Here is a 22296-nt window from a genome sequence, read left to right as displayed (position 1 = left end):
AGTGCTTTCAACACCATCCAGCCCACCCTACTGGGAGACAAGCTGGAGCGGGCGGGGGTGGCCCACCACCTCACCACATGGATCCAGGACTACCTCACAAACCGGCCACAGTATGTGAGGACACAGGACTGTGTGTCTGACGTGCTCCTCTGCAGCATGGGGGCCCCACAGGGAACTGTCTTGACTCCCTTCCTGTTCACCCTCTACACCTCGGACTTCAACTACAACACCCCTACCAGTCACCCGCAGAAGTTCTCTGACGACTCTGTGATTGTCGGCCTCATCACAGGCGGAGATGATCGGGAGTACAGAGAACTTACTCAGGGTTTTGTGGACTGGTGCCAGCAGAACCGCCTCCTGATCAATGCGGGGAAATCCAAAGAAATGGTGGTGGATTTCGGTAGGCGCCAGCACTCTTCACCTGCACCAGTGAGTATCCGGGGAACAGATGTTGAGATAGTCTCAACTTACAAGTACCTGGGTGTTCATCTGAACAATAAACTGGACTGGTGCGACAACACAGACGCCCTCTATAGGAAGAGTCAGAGCAGACTCTTCCTACTCAGGAGACTGAGGTCTTTTGGGGTTCAGGGGACACTCCTCAGGAACTTTTATGACTCGGTGGTTGCATCGGTCATCTTCCAGGGAGTGGCCACCTGGGCAGGCGGCGTCTCGGCCCGGGACGAGAAGCGGCTGGACAAACTGGTCAGGAGGGCCGGCTCTGTCCTGGGCTGCTCCCTGGACTCTGTGGACTCGGTGGGGGACAGGAGGATGTTGGCCAAGCTGTCATCAATGCTGGACAACCCGGACCACCCCCTCCAGGGCACCCTAACAGCACTCCACAGCTCCTTCAGTGACAGACTGTTACACCCTTGTTGTGCGAAGGAGAGATTCCGCCGTTCCTTCTTGCCGGCTGCTGTCAGACTCTTTAACAAGAACATTGTGTAGTCTCTACAAACTGGCGGACATTAGTGCAATTGTGCAGTCCTACACCTGAGCTCATATCGTGCAATACCCAATATTCCCCACTACTGTAATACCGTGCAATACTCAACATTCCCCACTACAGTTAGTCTAGTTTTATTTTTATCCAATGCTGTCCCTTACATTTCACTACAGCACTGCAGCACTGTCACTTACTTAAGAGTATTTTTTCCTCTGTACTATGTACAGGCCGAAATGAGTGTTCCTCATACTTTTTATGTAGCTGTAGGTTGGTGTGTATATACATGTGTATATACACATGTTACTGCGTATATTTACATAGGTTTGATCCTAAATGTTTGCCGTCAATGTTATACATGAATGGCCACATTATGCTGCCGTCCCTGTGTGACCTATATCTTTGCTGCTGTAACAATGAAAATTTCCCCACTGTGGGATCAATAAAGGCATTCTTATCTTATCTTGTTGTATTCCTTGTCTGCGCTTTCTCCTAAACAGATTGATGACAACAGCAATCCCCCCCATTTGGAACCGAATGGCTCAATTGCATCCTTTACTGGATCGTGACATTAAAGATGATGATTATGATGATGGTGAACATTGTTACCTGGCTGATTCGTTTCCAGATTTAGGTGTCTATGAATACAGATTAACGGTGCCTCTGAGAGTAAATATATTTGTTTTTATAATAATGGGTGAATGAAATTGGACAATGGGTTTGACCGAATGTGATAAACAGGAGGGAACGATAGAATAATTGTTCGTAGGTTATACCATATTAACTCTTATAATTGTTCTAAGTTTTTTTTTCAGCATTATAAACTTGTTTTAATCATGAAAGTTGAAGTTGCTTGGGAAGAAAGTGGAATGTGAGTAGGACACAGCCGCAAAATAGGAACGATGCTCTTATCGAAGAGCATCCCATGGTAAGACGCTGAGTCCTTGGGACAGAATAAAACAATAACAATGGAATGTGCAAATGTAAGAAAAACAGAGGGGAATGTAAGAATAATAATGTACATCATGATTCATTTGTGGGGCGGCACGGTGGTCGACTGGTTAGCACGTCCGCCTCACAGCTCAGAGGTCGTGGGTTCGATCCCGGCTCCGGCCTCCCTGTGAGGAGTTTGCATGTTCTCCACGTGCCTGTGTGGGTTTTCTCCAGGTACTCCGGTTTCCTCCCACATTCCAAAAACATGCATGGTAGGTTGATTGGACACTCTAAATTGCCCCTAGGTGTGATTGTGAGTGCGGATGCTTGTCTCCGTGTGCCCTGCGATTGGCTGGCAACCAATTCAGGGTGTCCCCCGCCTACTGCCCGAAGACAGCTGGGATAGGTTCCAGCACGCCCCGTGACCCTTGTGAGGATAAGCGGTATTGATAATGGATGGATGGATGATTCATTTGTTAGATTTTTCATGATTAGGCTTGTTGGCTTTATTAGCTTTGTAGGTTTAGCTTTATATTGTATAAAAACAGGGGGGAATGTAAGAATAATAATGTATATTATGATTCATGTGTTGGATTATTATTATTAGGCTTGTTAGCTTTATTATCTTAGCTTATTAGCTTTAGCTTTTTCCATATCTAGGCCCAACTTGCTTGATGTGCTTTGCTTCCACATATGTATGTTAATGGCTCACATAGTGTCAGGTTCACACCAAGTGAGACATTCGTAAACAATGCACACAATGAGGAGAGAAGACACTCTACAACAATATTGTCTTTTTATCAATCAATCAATCAATCACATTTTATTTATATAGCACTTTTCATACATAAAAATGCAACTCAAAGTGCTTTAAAACATTCAAAGCAAAACATAGAATTATCTTCAATCAAAAGAAAAGATAAATTATTTAAAAGTTGTTGAAAGCCAAACTAAAAAGGTGTGTCTTGAGCTTCCTCTTAAAAATATCAACAGTCTCTGCAGACCTGACATCCTCTGGCAGGCTATTCCAAAGGTGAGGACCAAAATGGCTGAATGCAGCCTCGCCATGCATTTTGGTCCTCACCCTTGGAATAAATAAAAGGCCGGCGCCAGAGGACCTCAGGATCCGCGAGGGCTGGTATGATAAAAGCAAATCAGATAAATAAGATGGCCCAAGACCATTAACACATTTATAAACTAATAAAAGTACTTTAAAATCGATCCTGAAACACACAGGGAGCCAATGCAGCAATTTCAAAACTGGCGTAATGTGCTCCCGCCCTCTGGTTCTCGTCAGCACCCGAGCGGCTGAATTCTGCAGTAGTTGCAGTGGTGAAATGCTCTTTTTCGGGAGGCCAGAGAGCAGGGCATTACAGTAATCTAAACGACAGGAAATAAAGGCATGCATCAGCACTTCCGTGTTAGCCTGAGAGAGAAACGGGCGGACTCTGGCGATATTCTTAAGGTGATAAAAACCAATCTTGGTTACATTTTTAATATGAGGAATAAAACTGAGCTCAGAGTCAAAAATGACGCCAAGGTTCTTCACACAGTGTGAGGGATTAAAAATGTGTAGTTTTGGTAAAAGCTTCTCTCTCTGACCTTCGGGACCGATAACTAAGACCTCGGTCTTGTCCTCATTGAGCTGTAGGAAATTATCTGCCATCCATGACTTGATATCTAAAATGCAATTTAAAAGGGTATCAATGGGTCCTGTGTCATCAGGAGACACGGCAATATACAGCTGCGTGTCATCAGCATAGCTGTGAAAGCTGATGCCGTGTCCCCTGATGACATCCCCGAGGGGAAGCATATAAAGATTAAAAAGTAAGGGGCCTAAAATCGAACCTTGAGGAACCCCACATTTAATTTCATGAGTTTTAGAGGAACAAGTATCCATACTTACAAAGAAATATCGGTCTGTGAGATAGGAATAAAACCAGTCAAAAACAGTACCAGAGATGCCCACTAGATTTTTAAGTCTATTTAATAAAATTTGGTGATCTACTGTATCAAAAGCAGCGCTTAGATCCAGTAGCACCAAGACTGTGAGTTTTCTCACGTCTGCAGTGCACCTAATATCATTTAAGATCCTTAAAAGAGCAGTCTCCGTACTGTGGTTCATCCTAAAACCAGATTGATATTTCTCCAAAATATTATTTGTATTTAAAAAATGATTCAACTGGATGAAAACCAGTTTTTCTAAAATCTTACTTAAAAACGGTAAGTTGGATACGGGTCTGTAGTTATTAAAAACGCTCGGGTCAGAACCGCTCTTCTTCAGAAGGGGCTTCACCACCGCCGTTTTAAAGGCAGCTGGGAAGACGCCTGTCTGAAGAGAGCAATTGACTATATTTAAAATTTGTTCTTCAAAAAATCCATAAAATGTCTTAAAAAGAAATGTGGGAATTGGATCCAAAAGGCAGGTTGTTGGGTTTACCTGGGAGAAAACTCGAACAAGTGTCCTTGCATCAACCAGGGCAAAACTTTCCAGTGTTTCCTCATGTAAATATGATTGTCCGGGTTTATTAAAACTTGTGTTTTGACGGGCTAAAAGACTGGATCTTATGTCATCGATTTTACTTCTGAAGTGGTCTGCAAAGTCCTCACAGAGAGCATCTGTTGGTCTCTGTGGGGACTTATTAAAATCAGAACTAGTTAAAAGTTCAAAGGTGGAGAAGAGAACCCTGGGGTTGTTTTTATTGACTGTAATGAGGTTTGAGAAATAGGAAGATCTTGCCAGTTTTACTGTTTTATTGTAAGATTTCAGTTGTTCGCATAAAATTTCATAGTGTACTGTAAGTTTACTTTTTCTCCACCTCCTCTCTGCACTCCTGCATTTTCTCTTTGATATTTTGATAGCATTGTTTCTCCACGGGGGTACAGTCTTTGTTTTTGTCGTTTTAATTAAAAGTGGAGCTACTGAATCTAATGATGATTTAAGATGTAGGTTAAAATTGTCAACAATAAGATCACAGGGTGCAGGTAAAATGTCAGCAGGAGTGTTTTTTAAGATCTCGATAAAATTTGCTGCCACCTCAGAAGATAGGTAGCGTTTCTTCACTGTTCTGACCGGGACTGCTAGATGGTTAAAACTGGCGATGTTAAAATAGACACAGTAGTGGTCTGACACTGCCAAGTCAACAACAGAGGACACACCAGCAGACAAGCCATAGGTTATAACCAAATCCAGGGTGTGTCCTCTGTTGTGAGTTGGCTGCAAGACGTGCTGTTTAAAATCCAAGCAGTTTAAAAGGTTTGAAAAATCTCTGGATAGTGGGTCCGAGATGTTGTCCATGTGTATATTAAAATCGCCAGTTATTAATATCCTGTTATAACTGGAATATAAAATGGATAAGAATTCTGAAAATTCTGTAATAAAAGAAGTGGAATGATGGGGAGGTCTATAGACGGTAATGCAGGGAATAGGGGGACTGCTAAAAACAAAGGCATGGTGTTCAAACGATAAATAGCTGCTAAAAATGATCTCCTTTGATAAAAGAGTATTAATAAAAATTGATGCAGTCCCGCCTCCTCTTTTGCCATCCCTTGTAGAAAATAAAAAGTTAAAATTCGGTGGGCAAGCCTCGTTGAGAGCAACTGGAGCATCTGTGCCAAGCCATGTCTCAGACAAAAGTATACCATGTAAATTATTGTCTAAAATCAGGTCGTTTATGATAAAAGTTTTGTTTAAAAGGGAGCGAACGTTCAGCACGGCCAGATTAATTATTGTGCTGGACGTGCGCTCATGGTGGTACGAATGAGCAGTATTAACATATACTAGATTACCACTGTTAAAACCACGTTGTTTGTGTGTGCAAGGGAAGCGTCTGCCGGTGATGGTTTCAATGGGAAAATTGTTCGATAGTGGTAATGATAATGAGGGCCTGCAGGGGGAGCTAGTGAGGGTGGTGGTACTGTGAGCAGCTGGTATTGGCCTGTAAGTGATGGTAGTGACATTGTCATTGCAGCGTTTATGAGTAGAAGAAGAAATATGATTGGTAAACAAGAGTCAGCTGGGAGTGGAATTGGTTACGACATGGTGGATGTTAGCGGCTAAAATCTTGCTACCAAGAGAGTTCGGATGAACACCATCCGGCTGGTAAAAAGACGGGCGATTCCAGAATAGGTTAAAGTTGTCAATAAAAGCAAAGTCAAGGTGGCCACAAGTGCGTAGGAGCCACGTGTTCAAGCTTAAAAGGCGGCTGAAGCGCTCGGCTCCGCGAGACAATGCCGGCAAAATGCCACTCACCCAGACCGAGAGACCGCAGGTTCTTAACAAGGCAAAGAGGGCGTGAAAGTCTCTCTTCGTCTGCTCAGACTGTCGGCGTATTGTCTCGTTTGTCCCAACGTGAACGATGAGCCGGGTAATGGATGATGGCAGAGAGTCAAGAACACCCGGCAGGATGTTAACTATGTCCATGACTTTCGCTCCGGGAAAACAGCGGGTGACGCAGCCGGGATAGTGAGTACGTCTAATGGTGCTGTCGCCAATTATAACGGTGGTCGGTGGGTGACGTGAGGAGGGAACGCCAAGGGACTCACCACCGGCGGAAGATTCACGACCCCACTGTCCAGGATGGCTCCGCCGAGGCCGAGTGAAGACGGTGGATGACACCGATGAGTGTCGCCGATGATGCTGGTGATGACGACCACCCTTGTACCGGGACACCGCGTCCCGGAGCAGCCCGACGCGTGAGTGGATGGCCGTGTCACCGGCGGACCCGCCCAACATGGGGTTCCCGGCCGAGGTCGTCGCCGTGGGTGGCGGGGAATCCGAGGGAGCCCCTGGGAGCACAGCCCCAGCGTCGGACGCAGCAGTCGGTGTCTCCGACTGCTGTAGTGCAGTGATGGGAACAGGAGACTCACTCGCCAGGGCGGCGAACCGATTCCCCAGGACCAGTTGGGGGCGGTGGGGTTGCTCCCCGGCCCTCCGGCCGCGGGACACCACCTTGACCCAGGTGTCACTCTGCAACGGTGTCGAGCAGGATGGCCCCGGGCAGGCAATTGGATCCCACTTCGCCGTGTCCGAGAGGCCAGCCGCCTCAGCCGTCATTGTCGCCGACAGGATTTCACGAGCGCGCCTTCTCATGACCACCGCGGAGAGTTCGGGGAAACGGGTCGCGAAGCAAGAGATGACCGATTCCTTCTCATGGAGCTCCTCTGAGAGACGACGAATATCCCTTCTTAGGTCAGAGATTGTCTTATTTGCCTTCTCCAGCAGGCCATTGTGTTCGTCGCTGTCGTCTGAAGGCATTTTAATACACTAGCTCCAAGCTAGCCCCAAGCTAGCCCGTTTCCGTCTCACGCTAGCTGTATGCTAGTCCGCGAGATCAAGCGACCCAGAGATTAACAAAAATTTAGATAAATAAAAAATAAAATAAAAATAGTCTCCAAAAATTAAAAAGAGTAAAAACGCAACGCGCAGGTGAGGTAGATTCGAAGGCGAAAGTGCAGAAGTGCAATCGATACCATCCACGTCCAAACTCTGACGTGGCAAGGAGAGCGCAGGGAAGTGTACGATTACAGTTCCTTTTGTCTTTCTTGCTATGCGGTGTTGGAAAAATCCAACACCCGAATCATTATATGCAACATTAATCACATTCCCCCCTGCTTCTCTTACATTTACACAATCCTCATATCATCGAATAGACCCTCCACAAAGGCTTTAATCTACCGAATCACTCTCATGAAAACAAATGTAATTACAACCGAGGTTGTCAATGTAATTTACTCATGATCTCCAAGATCCGGAAAGAGATCTGGGAGAGAAAGCGAAACGTCAACAGGAGCATCAAAACAAGTGTCATCAGTGTCATCATTACTCTCAACTGTACGATAAAGCAAAAACGGATAGACATCGTTCAATTTGGACGTCGTAGGTGCAATAGCTGTAGTGATCAACCGGTTGAGCAGTGCTCTAAGACAAGGAATACAACAACACCCACACAACGTGAGGATAGCTGCAAACACAGCAACAGAAACCAGGACAAAGGAAACCAAGTCCTTGTATCTACCAAATGTTCTTTCCCACCACTCCGTCCAAAGAGACGTGTCCACTCCAGAGTGCTCCTTCATCTTGTGGTCGAGAACGCGGAGGCCATCCATGGCTCTGGTGAAGGACCCCTCCGGGGCCGTGTTGTTAGGTATGAATGTACAACACCGGTCGCCAAACATGGCGCACACCCCACCCTTTTCCGCCAGGAGCATCTGGATCGTCATGAGAGAGGTGGCTGCCAATTGTTCTTTAATAGCAAGAAATACTGCTTCAGTATAGTTACCCAGTTTCTGCACATTGTAGTGGAGGCAGTTGATCCTGTCAACATTTTTATTCAGCGTGATCCAAATAAAAATGGACTCCCAACAAGCTGCAATGTGATCAACCAGTTTATACTCATCTGGTACACCTCGAGGTACGCCAATAGCATCAATATAGGTCAGATCTCCATCCCTCCAGGAAGCACTACGCCGACTCCTAAACAACTTGTCTCGCGGAATGTGCGTCAGAGCTGCCCTCTGGATATCCTCTACAGTAGATGGAAAAATAGTAACGGGTAAGAGCAATGACACAAGTGCACAAACTCCTGAATCATTTCTCAATGTGTCATATAATTGTTTACCACCACACCACCGCCACACGTCACTGCGCGGAATGAGAGGTGTAACATCCAAGCGCGGGTGGGCGCACCAGGTGTCACACCAGGCGGCGTTGATCGACCCCAAATTTGGGCCTGTACCGGTGAGATTCATACAAGTTTTTTTTTTTTTTGCGACTATTGCAGAAAATATAGGTTTATCCCGCACAGCCCTTGCCAGCGGATAAATTGAATCCCAGGATGTCCAAGTGGAATTCTGATTTGTTTTGGTCATAACTTCCATAAGACAATTGTGATCTATTTTCGTAGGTATGATACGTAATAACGGTCTTGGTCCTAGACACGTAATGCAACTAAAATTGACTCGACCTGCAGCATTTTCTACTAACAACATCCAATTGTTATGTTCAACTATCACACCTGTAATTTGTGCATTTCCCAGCCAAAATCAGTTTGAGGAACATGTTTCGTCACTATCTTAGTTTGTTTAACACATGAACTTACTCTAGGAATCTCAGAAGGAGACATAGTACTGTCTTCACAAATTACAACAGGAAAATAAGGATCAAAACCTGATGAATAAGCCCACAAAAGAAATCCCCAACAAGATGAATTAAAAATAGCTGCAGTAGGAGGCCTGAAAGGCCCAACCCCCACAGTGACCCTCAGATTGAGTGTCGACCACGTCTTTGAAAGAACTATTTTGTTATGAAATTTTTTTCTTTATTCAAAGTTCTTGTTCTGCTTCAGGACTTTGTTGTTGCATGCCATTTAATATGCCCTTGTGTAAATTCGTATGTCTTTCACTGCTAACATGCATTTATCCTGTAGCTGGGTCTGTCTTAACCTCAAATGCGTTCCCATGGGACACACTGTCTGTGCCTGATGTGTGTGTTGCACACTTGCAGACGGCCAGAGTGTGTGTGCCAGCTGTATTGTGTCTAAAAGCTTTGATAAGAGTTCTGCACGCATAACTGGCTTGCCCATTGATGTTACCATGCCTCTAATTCTTCCAATACCATGCAAAGGTTATCGCCATTGTGGCAAACGCGAGAACTGGAGTTATTTCTGCCAACACATGCACTGTAAAAATCAAGAAGTTCAGTTTATAAAAAAATAAAAATAAATATGGAAACTCGTTGCCTTAGAAATGATAAGTAAACGTAATTTGAACTCTTTACGTGTAAACAAGCTATCAATTCTGAGCGCACAGTACTACCACCAACTTAATTATTTTGAGTTTATAGCGCTAAATGGTTACAAGGGCCAACACTTGTATAGCGCGCATCTACCTTTGGTAATCAAAGTGCTTCACACAGTGTACCTCATTTACTTCATGATAATGAATAGATGGATGGATTTTATATTTAAAAACCGGTATGCCAACAAGGATATATCAGCTACTGCATGCAATAAATGTTTTTGTAACAGGAAAACAATAAAAATGTGAAGTTCCAAAGGGATAGATAGCATTTCACCATAAAAAAAAAAATCCAGAAGTTCTAAATATTTAATTTGTTTAACACATGTAAACTCAAGACAATTAATTTAATCGTCAGGAATTACTAACAACTTAATTAAAATGAGTGTTTAGAACAAATTATCAAAAAGTGAGTTAGTTCAACACAATACTTCTGAGTAATATGAATGTTTGTGTTTACAGTGTGGCAATCATGTCTTCCTCCATCCTCAGGAAGTACTAACAATGTGGCTGGGTTTAACATCGTGCGTCTCTTTAGTTAGACGTTGTCTCAATACATACAAGGTAAATGTTTCGCTAGTGATAAAAAGATCATGGTCCTTTGTTAAAACAATGCAGAGACTGCACGTGGCACTCTCAAAATCAGGGGATGGAACAAAACTATGGTTGCACTTAAAAAACAACAACTGGAAACTGAGGCAGCCATCCATTGCTGCATTTGTTTGTACAGCAATGGATGCTGCAATAACTGCTCTTCCACAGTGCGGCAATGCACCGTCCAATTCGAAAGAATTAGTTTCATTTTGTCTCTATCTTGCCGCACCAAAACTGAGGTCGAAAAATGACCTTTACAATCTATCAACTGAATAAGGGGTCGCCATAATTTAAGATAATGCTGTGCTTAACACTAAAATTTGCTTTATTTCACAAAAAACTTTCCTGCTTCATTGGTCTACCTTAAAGATGATGTCATTTGAGGTCTTCACCATTACATTTTTTCACCAATGATTCCTGCATAATTTGGAACTCAGATTCAGCAACAATTTGTTAGACCTAAAAAAATGACATCATCCACCCCTTCGTTTGATGTTTTGGAGCCTGGAGAATTGCATAATGAACAAGAATTGTTCCGCCTTGTCGCAGGGTCAGACAAGAGAGGAGCAGAGGGCCCAGGTGCCCCTCCCTGATGTCTGCGCCGCCGCCGCTCAAGTCACATTATCTTCGTTTCTTACTTTTTGCCCATTAAACGCTTCTGCTATATGATTGATTCCTGTAACACGGCTACTTTATGTGTAATTAACTTAACCATTAAAAACGTGTTCAGCTATCGATGCGTCTAAATATTGGATCTTATCAGGATCCTGTTTTTCAACAAACTTCCAATCCTTACATTGCATTTTATGATTTAATTTACTACCTATTTTCCCCAATTGTATAGGAATTTGGTCCAGCTTGCTAACACCTGGGGTGTTCTAAAAACTACTGGATTTTTATCAGTAGGACAGCAATTCAAATTTCCTGTTGTGGTCATTCTCACTACAACCTTTTCAGGTGGAGAATTCTTGCTTCTGCATCCACACCAGTCAGCTGTTCATTATCCTACTACATATACTACTAATTATACTATACTAATTATATGGAATAAAATACCTAGTGGTATTTCAATTCGCAATCACTCTGTTCACTTACACACTTCACACAGGGTTTCACAACCGATTTGCACAAACATACACACACCCAGAATTCAAGTGTACACAGGCCTTCGCCATTCTTTATTATTATTATTTTCTTTTTTTTAAGCTGGCCAGCAAAGTCATATTTTGTTATCCAAAGGTTTAAGTGTTGTATTTTGGAAGGACAGTGACGCTCCACAAATGTCCAATCTTTGCATGCGAGGTTTTGTTTAGGATCACTTTTATCACCGATTTTACTGTTAGTTTTCCCCCATTCTTTTGATGAAGAGTCAGTTTTATGACACTTAGGGTGTCCTACACTGACTTTTACCTTAAAACAGGGTGACAATCAACACAGTGTGTGGCAATCCTCAAGCTTCTACCACAAGTGGCGGAGGACTCTTGCCTATTGCGTCCACACAAAGTTGTCACTTACAATCCTGTTTATATCCACTCACACAGTTTACACAGTCACACTTTTAGCAGCGTTTTTCACGGAGTTTAAGTACATACAGGACACCATCGCCCATACAGTTTTATAGACTTACTCTGTCTCACAGTTTTATAGACTTACTCTGTCTCACTACTTGACCAGGGACTAGTAGTGTCAAGGTTTTTTTTTACCAGCGCACAATTCACTCATCCATGAGTGTCGCGAGTTTCCTACTCACCCAGAAATGTCTTCACTCCTCCGGCTTCCCGGCAGCCTTCAGTTCCCAGAAGTGGAGCCAAGTCCAGTCCCACAGAGCCGTGGCCATGGACTTTACCTAGAGGTTAACTCGACAGCTGGAAACCTTCTGGCATATAGGGATCCGGCTCGAAGGACCAATTTAATGTCAGGTTCACACCAAGTGAGACATTCGTAAACAATGCACACAATGAGGAGAGAAGACACTCTACAACAATATTGTCTTTTTACTTGCAAGGAGAGCGCAGGGAAGTGTACTATTCCAGTTCCTAAAACCCTCTGCCCGGCTCCTGCGCCCCCTCTCTTTTTATTTTTCTTCGGTGTCCCTGATTACAAAGGTGTTCCAGCTCTAAGGGAAAGGGGAGCGAAAGCAGTTGGAACACTATGAACTTGTTTTGTCTATGTGTGTGTGTGTGAGCCATTAAAATATATATGTGAAAGCAAAGCACACCAAGCAAGTTGGCCTAATGATAAAAATCAAACACATGAATAATAAAATGCATTATTATTCTTACACATAGACAAAACAATTTCAGAGTGTTCCAGAATGCTTTCGCTCCCCTTTCCCTTAGAGCTGGAACACCTTTGTAATCAGGGCCTCCTAAGAAAATAAAAAGAGAGGAAGCGCAGGAGCTGGGTAGAGGGTTTTAGGAACTGTAATAGTACACTTCCCTGCGCTCTCCTTGCAAGAAAAAAGACAATATTGTGCCGAGTGTCTTCTCTCCTCATTGTGTGCGTTGTTTACTAAAGTCCAAGATAAACAGTAAACAACTTTCTTAGAAGTCTGAAACTTATCTTACTCTGATGAACGAACAAGTCCCATATTGATAACTGTCACTCATTTTGTATATTCGTGTTTCAACTGGCCGGTTATTAGCCAATTTTCCATCCCTCTATGTAACCGTGTGGACCACGATTGTAGGCTCGTTTTACTCCACGCCGCGCCTGCTCGATTTGTGGCCATAATATTTTCCTCGCCGCCCGATCCTCCAGCGGCATCATCTCTGCGAAGCGGACGCCTCTCTCCTTGCACACCGGCGAATCCTTGCGACTGCGCCAAATCTCCTCTTTGATCAGGCTCCTCACGAACATCACCACGACAGGCCTACTCCGATTGTCCTCCTGTGCACAACATCAACAGCTTCTTCTAGCTGGCGTACCTCTAAATTCGGAGCGATCTTCCTGAAGAGATGAATGGTGTCTTGTCGGAGATCTTCATCATTTTTCTCCGCCACACCATTAAGTTTCACCGCATCTTGTATCTTTCCTGCTCCCTTATTTTCTCCTTCAGCTTCTCATTCTCATCTTGGAGGTACAGATATTGTGCTTCCAGCGCCTTTATTTTCCCCTTGCATTCTTTAACTTCATCGGTATTGAACTGCACCGCTTTGGTCAAAGCTGCTAGCATGCCGCTAGTTTGTTTAGCTTTCTCCTTTAGCTCGTCAAAGTTCTTTTCCATACCTTGAATGGCTTCAAGGATGGTCCGATTGGAGATCTTTGTCTTGTCTTGTTCAGCTCCACTTTTCTTGCCAGTTGGAAGCTTGCTCGGAGTCACAGGAGTGGAACTGGAATCTTTCCCTTTAGTTTGGTTAGCCATGCTAACCTCCATAGCATAATCGTGCTCGCTCGCGGCTTGCTCCTCACCGAGAGGCAAAACTTTCAAATTATTCGCTCTTTGGGGCGCCACACCGTTTCCCCCAGGCTTTGACAGTTTGGCAGGCTTCAACACGTTTTTAGAGCTCATTTTCAATTATTCAGAGTGTTCTTTTAGAATATTTTGGGACAATTTTGATGCAGCCTCAAAAACGAATTGCCGATCAACACGCCATCTTGCTCAGTATTCCGGAGAGTAGCAGGAGGCGCTGAGCAAGAGAGGCAAGGGGTGTGTGGAGGCGGGGCTGCACTATTTGCGCAGAGAAGCGGCGCTTTAAGGAAATTGGTGGAGGAGCGAAGTATCGATCCCAGGATAATAGTATCGATCCGATCCAAGTACTTCCTTGGTGTCGATCATGTTGTTATTTGGATCGATCTGCCCACAACTACCACAGCACACACGTACGCAACTACTAACGCGCCTCCCCACGATCCACACGCTTGATTGTATTTTCCTGTTTTTTTTCTCTCAGATTTACTCATGCTCCAACACACTACATCCATCACTCTACATCCATCACTACTTTTCTAGAATAAAACATTTTACGCTTAAATCGTTGTGCCGCTTAAAGTGGTCTCGGTGCACGTTGGCGCTTCTTGGCCTAGCTTAGCTAAATTTAGCTTAGCTTGGTAGCAGCTAAGAGACGCGTTTGTGATCAACACATCGCTCAGTAGAGATCAAGTTTGAGCTGCAAGTGTTGTGGTGATTGTCGTGTGAAAATGTGCGCAAGAAGGACAGCAGAGTACAAGGAGGAACTTTTTGGAGCAAAAGAGGCCAACGAGCGACAACGTCATCTACTGGACGCCATTAGCAGAATGCAGCCAAGAATCTTTCTCCACAGAGCAGGTTTGGTCGCTTCTTACTTTCACTTTTTGAGGAAATGCTTTCCAATTTGAACGAATTATTTTTAAAACAAACTTTTGAAACAATGATGGACAAAACTGATTGGAACCATAAAGGGAAAGGCGACCCAAACATACATGATTTGAAACAATGCATTCTGATTAATTTTGCGTTTGTGGAATATGAGGTAAGCCGCAAAATGCACCCGCTTTTATTTGGAGTAAGATAGGTGTCAAAAAGGCATATATGTGGTTTACAACTCGTATCAGTAACAGTAGTAATTTGTGTTTTAATTATTTCCCAGAGTACAAATCAAAATTGTGATGGTTTGAATTTTTTTCTTGCGAGTACAAATCAAAATTGTGAGGGTTTGAATTGTTTTCTTTTTAGCAGGATTCCAAAATCTGTGATTACATTGTTTTGTGAATACAATTATCGCTTCTAGGACTACGAATCAATAAATCAATAAATCGTTACATTCCTACAGTTCACAGTTGCTCAGGGCTCAGGTAATGACCAAATACAGCTCACCTGTTTCCTGAAGCTAAGCCATAATTGGTCGTTATCTGAGCCCTGAGCGACTGTGATGTCATTTTCAGTCGACAGAATTGGCAAAATGGCTGCCCCCTGAGATGGCTAAAAACGGGTGGATTTCTCATATTGCACAAACATAATATTAATCAGATTCAGAATGCCTTGTTTTAGGGGGGGCGATCTAGCAAAAATATCAGATCACGATTTAAAAAAATAAAATCACGATCTCGATTTTATCATGATTCTTTTTTTCCATCGTTTTTTTAAGACTAATTTGCAAATTTCTGACCATTTTCCTCATGTTAAGCATAAAACATATTTAAAATGTATATAAAACTCTAAAAGAAAACAAATGACATTTTAAGTCAGCTAAGCTTTCTGAACAGGTTTTAATTTGAATAGTGACAATTTTTATCAAAATGTGCAGTGAATGTAAACATAAAAGGTAACAACATAATGTAAACATAAAAACACAGCTCGTAACGCAGGTCTAGTACTTTGAAAAGTCTTTTGAGCAAGATACAAGGCGCTGCATTCAATGTAAATTGAGCAGGGTTTGTTGTTGCGGTCAATTCCCCATGTTAATGCTCACTGCCGCCGCCGCCGCAACCTCTTGGTGCTCGTTCACATGTTTCGTTCTCAAATGTTGCATCAGGTTTAACGTATTGAACCTGGCCACTTTGGTTCCGCCTCTTGCGGCATTCGCTCTAGCTGGAGTTTCTATGTTGAAGTAGTTACACATCGCCGACATTATATCTCCTGTACCCCACTTTGCCCCCACACACACACATGAAAAAGCAGCAGGGAGCAAGATACAAAGTGCTGCATTCAACGTTCTTTACTAATACAGCATCGGGAAATGGCATCGGCATGTTATTTGTAAGTACTCGCAGATACCGATACCAGTGTTTTAATGCTGTATCGGGATACTTGCCGATACCAGTATTGGTATCGGAACAACACTAGTTGTGATATCACAAACATATGTGCAGCACTTTGTAACAGCATTGTTTTTAAATGTGCTATATAAATATAATGGATTGGATTGGATTGGGTGTAAATCATTTCACAGTGACAGTATTGTAGCATGTAAACGTCATTCAATTACAACTGTAACTAGGGTTGCAAGCAGCTATAAAAGGCCTTCGCAGCCCTGGCAACGTTGGGGTACCAGCACGTCGGGATGCTCGCACATCGGAATTGAATAATCGAAATTAGCATGTGGATCAAGTTACAGCAGCTTTTGTAGGTAAGGTGAGTCCAAACTCTAAAGTCAATTCAAAATGGCGGACTTCCTCTTAGGTTTAGCATATGGCACCAATAGGCTTTTTTGTAGTTCTCTTTCTGTTTTATATACTTTCAAATTTTCGTAGATGTAGGTGAAGCATGCAACCGGAGCCACTTTTTAAATATTTTCTAGGGGGCGGTAGCGAGCCATCTTTTAATGATTGCATAGTTGAATAATTAATTATTGATTAATTTACCATGCCTTCTATGTGTGCAAAGTTTCATGAGTTTTCATGCATGTTTACATTCTCAAAATCAGCATTGTTTTATTGGCAAACTGGGCGTTACCATGGCAACAGCTGTTTGCGAAAAATCTCAAACTTCATGTTTTAACATCATGAAGGCCTAAACACTCTTCTTAGCAAATATGAAGGTGATCTGGTTAACCTGCCAGGAGAGAAACATGAAAGAATGTACTTTATTTAGCCAGTAGGTGGCGCTCCCACTACGATGAAAAGTTAGTTCATAGATGTCTACAGCTGTAGACTCTCATCGAATGTATGAAATTTTGACACGATATTATCATGTGGATCACATTACAGCTGCTTTTAAAGTCAATGTGATGCCGAATTGTAAAGTAAATTAAAAATGGCGGACTTCCTGTTAGGTTTAGCATATGGCTCTAAGAGACTTTTTTGTAGGTCTTGACCTGATACACATACCACGAAATTTTCGTTGATATAGGTGAAAGGTACAACCGGGACTGATTTTTAAAAAAATTCACCGGGACTGATTTTTAAAAAAAATCCTAGGGGGGGCTAGCGAACCATTTTTTAGACATTTGCGATGTAAAACAAATAAAAAAGATGATTTCGCCAGGCCTGATGTGTGTGCAAGGTTTCGTGACATTTCATGCATGTTTAGACCGGCAAAATCAGCGTAGTTTTATTTGCGAACTGTCCTTTAGCCAGTAGGTGGCGCTACCACTACGATGAAGAATAAGTTAGGAGATGTGTTCAGGCTTCAACTTTTATCAAATGTCAGTAGGTTTTTAGAAGAAATTATCATATGGGTGAAGTTCCAGCAGCTATTGTAATCAGAGCAAATTCATACTTTAAACTTAATTCAAAATGGCCAGCTTCCTGTTTTGTTTAGCATATGGCTCTAATAAACGTTTTTGGAGGCCTTGAACACATACATATACCACCAATTTTTTGTAGATCTCAGAGAGACATACAACCATATGAATTTTTAAAAATTTATATGGGGGCGAGCCATTTCTTACAAATTGCACAGAAAAATGAAAAAATATAATGATATCACCCGGTCTGATGTATGTGGAAAATTTCGTGAGATTTCGTGCATGTTCAGACTCTCAAAATGAGCGTTCCTTTTTTTTTTTGGCGAACTGCGTGTTGCCATGGCAACAGCTTTTCACGAAAAATCACATATTTAGTATGTTAATATTAGGAAGTCCTAAACACTCTTCCGAGCAAAGATGCGGTCAACCTGCTAGGATAAAAACATCAAAGAAAAAAACATGTAATTCCTTCAGCCACTAGGTGGCCCTACCACTACGATGAAAAATAAGTTCATAGTTGTCTTCAGCCCTTGGCTATCATCAAATATGAAACATTTCGAGAAGTTTGGATGAACTGAGTAAAATTAAAACTGTATTTATTGTCACGTTGAATAATCAGACTTTGCGGCACCGTCAAGGCCACACCCTTCGCCGAAAAGTCACAATATTCGGCGTAGAGCAAGATCAACGTCTTGAGGCTTTTCTGACAAATTTTCGGTCGGATTCGTTCAACGGGCTCCGTGCAGTAAATAGAAATGTAAAAAATGTCAATTTTGGTCGCCACTAGGTGGCGCTATAGATATAATGGAATATTATCATATACAGTAGATGTCTTCAGGTCGCGCCTCTTTATTACAGGTGAAGTTTGGGATTTTTTTGGAGCATGTGCAGGGGAGTTATTCAGGTTTTTCTCCTGTATGGCGAAGGGAAAAAAATAAGCCAAATTTGATGTCCCGCCCCCGTCATATAGTTTATCGAAAACTCAAAAAAATATTCCCAGTTGTTGCCCCAGGTCTTTCGATGATATATCTGGAATTTGAAGTCAATCGGATGAATCCTCTGGGACATGGGTGCAAAAGTATGCACCCTGTAAATGTGCAAAAATGGGCCAAAATTGGACATTCAAAAATTCACAGCCCACTTCCAATGCTGCAATGGAATTTTTTGTACGTGTCCTGGTGCTTGACGTGCCTGCCAATTTTCGTAGGCCTAGGTCAAACAGGGTGGAACTCTATTTTGTTTTCCTACTCTAGGTGGCACTACAGAGCCATTCCATTTGCGTCATTTACGGCGACTCAAATTTTTCGCCAGGCCCGATGAAACTGCAAAGTGTCATAATCCATCATCAATGATCATATTACGTCGACAAGGGTCCAGTAAAAGTATTCCAGTAGTATAGTTAGTCCACAACAAGCCTGAGATGCACATCCTTCGATGGCTTTAGCAACACGAGAGTTCAAAACATAGGCTGGACCTTATGTTTGATTGATTGCTTACTTGATTCAATAAACAAATGTTTCCCGTGTCAGGAATTCAACAACGGCCAATGAACAAATTACATGCGTAAATAGTACCACCCCTGCATATGGACGATTCGTCAATTGTGTTTGCAGTCACAACTAAACTTGCTAAGCTGGTGATTGACTCATTCAATGGCCAATGAAATTCTTTAATAATAACAAAAAAAACATGTAAACTCTTTTGAACAAAAACAAACACCGTGCTTAACTTGCGTAACACACACTTTCAAAGCGATCGAATCGATCTACAACCATTTTGGTGAGTGTAAAGTTATCTTACCTGTTGTAAATTCCTCATTAGTGCTTCGTTTATACAGGCATTGGTTTACTGTTTAATTTGTGTGTTTTACACCAGGCATGTTTCTGGGCAGCTAATGGGTCCTTTCTTTACATTGATTTATGTCGGGCATATTGTTGGACAGCTAAAAGGGGTCCTAACAAGAGATGTTTCGAGTCTGTTAGCCGTTAGAATCAGATGCGCACCTCTTCGTCGTCGTGTACGCGCCGGGATTGAGCTAGTTGTTGAGCTCTATGGAATGGATTGGAGTGCTATTTGTATGGACACGTTTATTAGCGTTACGCGACGGAGACAACTTGGCTTCCGGGGAGTGAAGGGCGGGCGTTGTGTAATGTAACTAAGCATAACGTTCAGCCTGTTTTTGTCTCTATTTTTATTTTTATTTTAAATTGTTCGTCATTAAAATTTTAAATGACATGTCTGTTCTTGGTGTTGGATTTTATCAAAGAAATTTGCTCCCAAAATGCGACTTATACTTCAGTTTGACTTATATATGTTTTTTTTTCTTCTTTATTATGCATTTTATGGCCGGAGCGACTTATAGTCTGGAAAATACAGGAATATTCAAACTGTTCAACTTTATTTTTTTTAGCAAAAATATCATTAACTTAGAATTTCATGGCTGCAACAGGTTCCAAAAAAGCTGGGACATTGAATATCCATGACCTTCGATCCCTCAGGCGGCACTGCGTCAAAAACCGCCCCTGCTTATTTCAGCAAGTCAATGCCAAACCACATTCTGCACGTGTTACAACAGCATGGCTTCGTTGTAAAAGTGTGTGCGTACTAGACTGGCCTGCCTGCAGTCCAGACCTGTCTCCCATTGAAAATGTGAGGCGCATTATGTTTTTGTCTTCATTATTAATCTTTGTTGTTGTATGACTTATTTTTGGTCTTTGTCAGCACTTTGTATACAGCGGTGGTTGTCAGAGCTGGGCAGTCCGTCCAGAGCGGTCGGAGCCTCCGGCCCGGCCGCACGCCCATTTTGGGGGCCGGGGATGGGTGCTGACAAATTTTTAAAAAGGCCGGAAGCACGGCCGGAAATGGATTTTAGATTTTAGTTCTAAATAGGGATGTAACGATTCACCCAAGCTCTGATTCGATTAGAATTTCAGTTTCCGATTTTCGATTAGATTTTTTTTTAAAACTCGCTACCATGCTTGTCTGCGCTAGTGTGGTGCTGCAGCCATCCACAAACGCAATACTCAATGATGTTTGGTGCAAGTGTGTCAAGTAGGGCTGCCACAAACTGTTACTTTGCTTGTTGACTAATCACCAACAGAACAGTTGTCACGAATAGTCGACTACTCGGATCTACTGTAAATCGTGGCATAAACGCACCAGGCTCTTATAGGACCATTGGAAGCTGACAGCTAGAATTCGTTAAGGTATGCACAAATGAAGACAATTAAGATGAAAGTACATTCAACTTGTATTCAACTTTCGGGTCGGCAACCTGATGCTCTTTCATCCTTATGTTGCGGCTCTGTGTGGCTTGAGAAAATAAATTAAGTGTCCAATTGAAGTGCATTGTTTTCCAAAGACACAACGTCAGACTTAGCTTAGTTATCTAACCTTTTTATTATTCCAACACGGCTGCCTTTTCATTATTCCATCTAAAGTGCAACAACGGTTCTGTCATAAGTACACACAGATCTCTCCGTCCTTGCCGTCCGCTCATTCCTCACTCACAGTAAGGTTCACTGGATTACGTTGGCTTGTAAGTCTCCGTTTCATTTTAATATGAACTTTAATATGACGCATCACTCATGGCTTTAAACCTGAAAGAAGGTGTTTTTGTGAAGGCACTGTATCCAAAATGAAGATGTATTGTATTGGGCAGGTGTGTTTGCTGGTGTGACGTTTCAAAGGCTGGGGGCACGATGAGTGCAGACTTTGAAGTACTCGGATGTCACCGGCTTGGTTTTTATAATCTTTTAATTAACGAGTGTGCAATAAGGTATTATACAACTTGAACGAAGCGGCGCCTGGGAACTAGGGCTGCCAAAATTAGTCGACTAATCACGATGATCAAAATCGTCCACAATTAATTTGAATAGTCGACGCGTCGTTTATTTAGATATTTATTTATTTGGGGCATTATTTTTCTCTGGAAACTGCAGCGTCTTGCGCTTCTCCCGCTGGCTGTTTTACTGTCTGCAACTCACATGCGCAGTACTGGTAATCCGGGTCATATGTGATGTAAACAAGCTTGTGGTTTATGCCTGATTTCATTTCTGACATGAGCACACTCATGTCTAGAAGCTAGCTGCAGTTAGCATACAAACGTTACAGTGCATGTTTGATGTAACGTTGTAACACAATGTCCTACTTGCTACGCTAACACCAGTGTTGGGCAAGTTACTTCCAAAATGTAATATATTACATATTACTAGTTACTTGCATGTGAAAGTAATACGTTTCTTTACAATATTACTCTATTTGGAGAGTAATGCGTTAATCAAGTTTAAGTTACTTTTAAGTTACTTTTTTAAAAATCGGGGATTCATTTATTTTAAAATGATTTCAAGACCTTAAAAGGAAAATGCTCAATTTGCTCCCATACTCTAGCTGGTAAAGTTAACTTATGAGCATATTTAACTATATAGTGTGGTCTATAATATTAAACGTTTCGACTCTATGATGTGGTGGGACATCACTACCTTTGATCAATATTTGTATCAATAAGATTTATTTTTTAAATATAAATATTGGAACTGATATTTTTTCCAGTAAATAAATAATCACAGACTGTAAACCACAAATGAAATTATCATTATTCTCAAATTAATTTACACACTGGGGGCGGCATGGCTCAGTGGTAGAGTGGTCCTTTCCCAACCGGCAGGTTGTGGGTTCAATCCCCGGCCATTGTGGCCATGTTGAAGTATCCTTGAGCAAGATACTGAACCCCCAGTTGCTCCCTATGCTGCGTCATCAGGAGGTAGATGAGGTACAGTGTGAAGTGCTTTGAGTACCAAAGGTAGAAAAGCGCTATACAAGTGACAGTCCATTTGCCATTTACACACAAATAATAGTGATGCATAACATATAATCGATACTTGGTCTAACAAGATAGATAGATAGAAACACACAGACAGGGCA

At 42.3% G+C, this 22296-nt stretch overlaps 2 protein-coding genes across 4 annotated transcripts in view; one reads left to right on the top strand and one right to left on the bottom strand.

The window, feature by feature from the left end:
* Positions 1–6947: 6947 nt before the first annotated feature.
* LOC147127729 (uncharacterized) lies at positions 6948–12235 on the bottom strand. 2 transcript variants are annotated; one of them, XR_015084177.1, is made up of 3 exons: positions 12018–12235; positions 8158–8403; positions 7948–8086 (listed from the first exon to the last, which is right to left on the bottom strand). XR_015084177.1 is itself a non-coding variant. In XM_086020386.1 (2 exons), the coding sequence occupies exons 1-2, from the start codon at positions 8864–8866 to the stop codon at positions 7607–7609; spliced, it is 1167 nt and encodes a 388-aa protein (XP_085876512.1). In that variant the 5' UTR covers positions 8867–10033; the 3' UTR covers positions 6948–7606. The 2 variants fall into 2 exon arrangements, 1 of the variants encoding a protein (XP_085876512.1); XM_086020386.1 differs by lacking the exon at positions 12018–12235 and adding an exon at positions 8497–10033 and having other exon boundaries at positions 6948–8403.
* Positions 12236–14054: 1819 nt separating this feature from the next.
* Positions 14055–22296, top strand: part of LOC147127728 (uncharacterized) — a 47937-nt gene continuing 39695 nt past the window's right edge. The window contains exon 1 of one of the 2 annotated variants that reach the window (XM_086020348.1): positions 14055–14534. In XM_086020348.1, coding sequence (XP_085876474.1) covers positions 14408–14534 — 127 coding nt within the window. In that variant the 5' untranslated portion in view covers positions 14055–14407. The remainder of the gene's footprint in view (positions 14535–22296) is intronic. The other variant, XM_086020349.1, reaches the window with a different exon arrangement.

This window comes from Filicampus tigris, chromosome 21 (genome assembly GCF_054856515.1).
Source record: "Filicampus tigris isolate MCC_2025a chromosome 21, RoL_Ftig_1.0, whole genome shotgun sequence".
Lineage (NCBI taxonomy): Eukaryota > Metazoa > Chordata > Actinopteri > Syngnathiformes > Syngnathidae > Filicampus > Filicampus tigris.
This window is presented reverse-complemented; position numbering and strand designations above follow the sequence as displayed.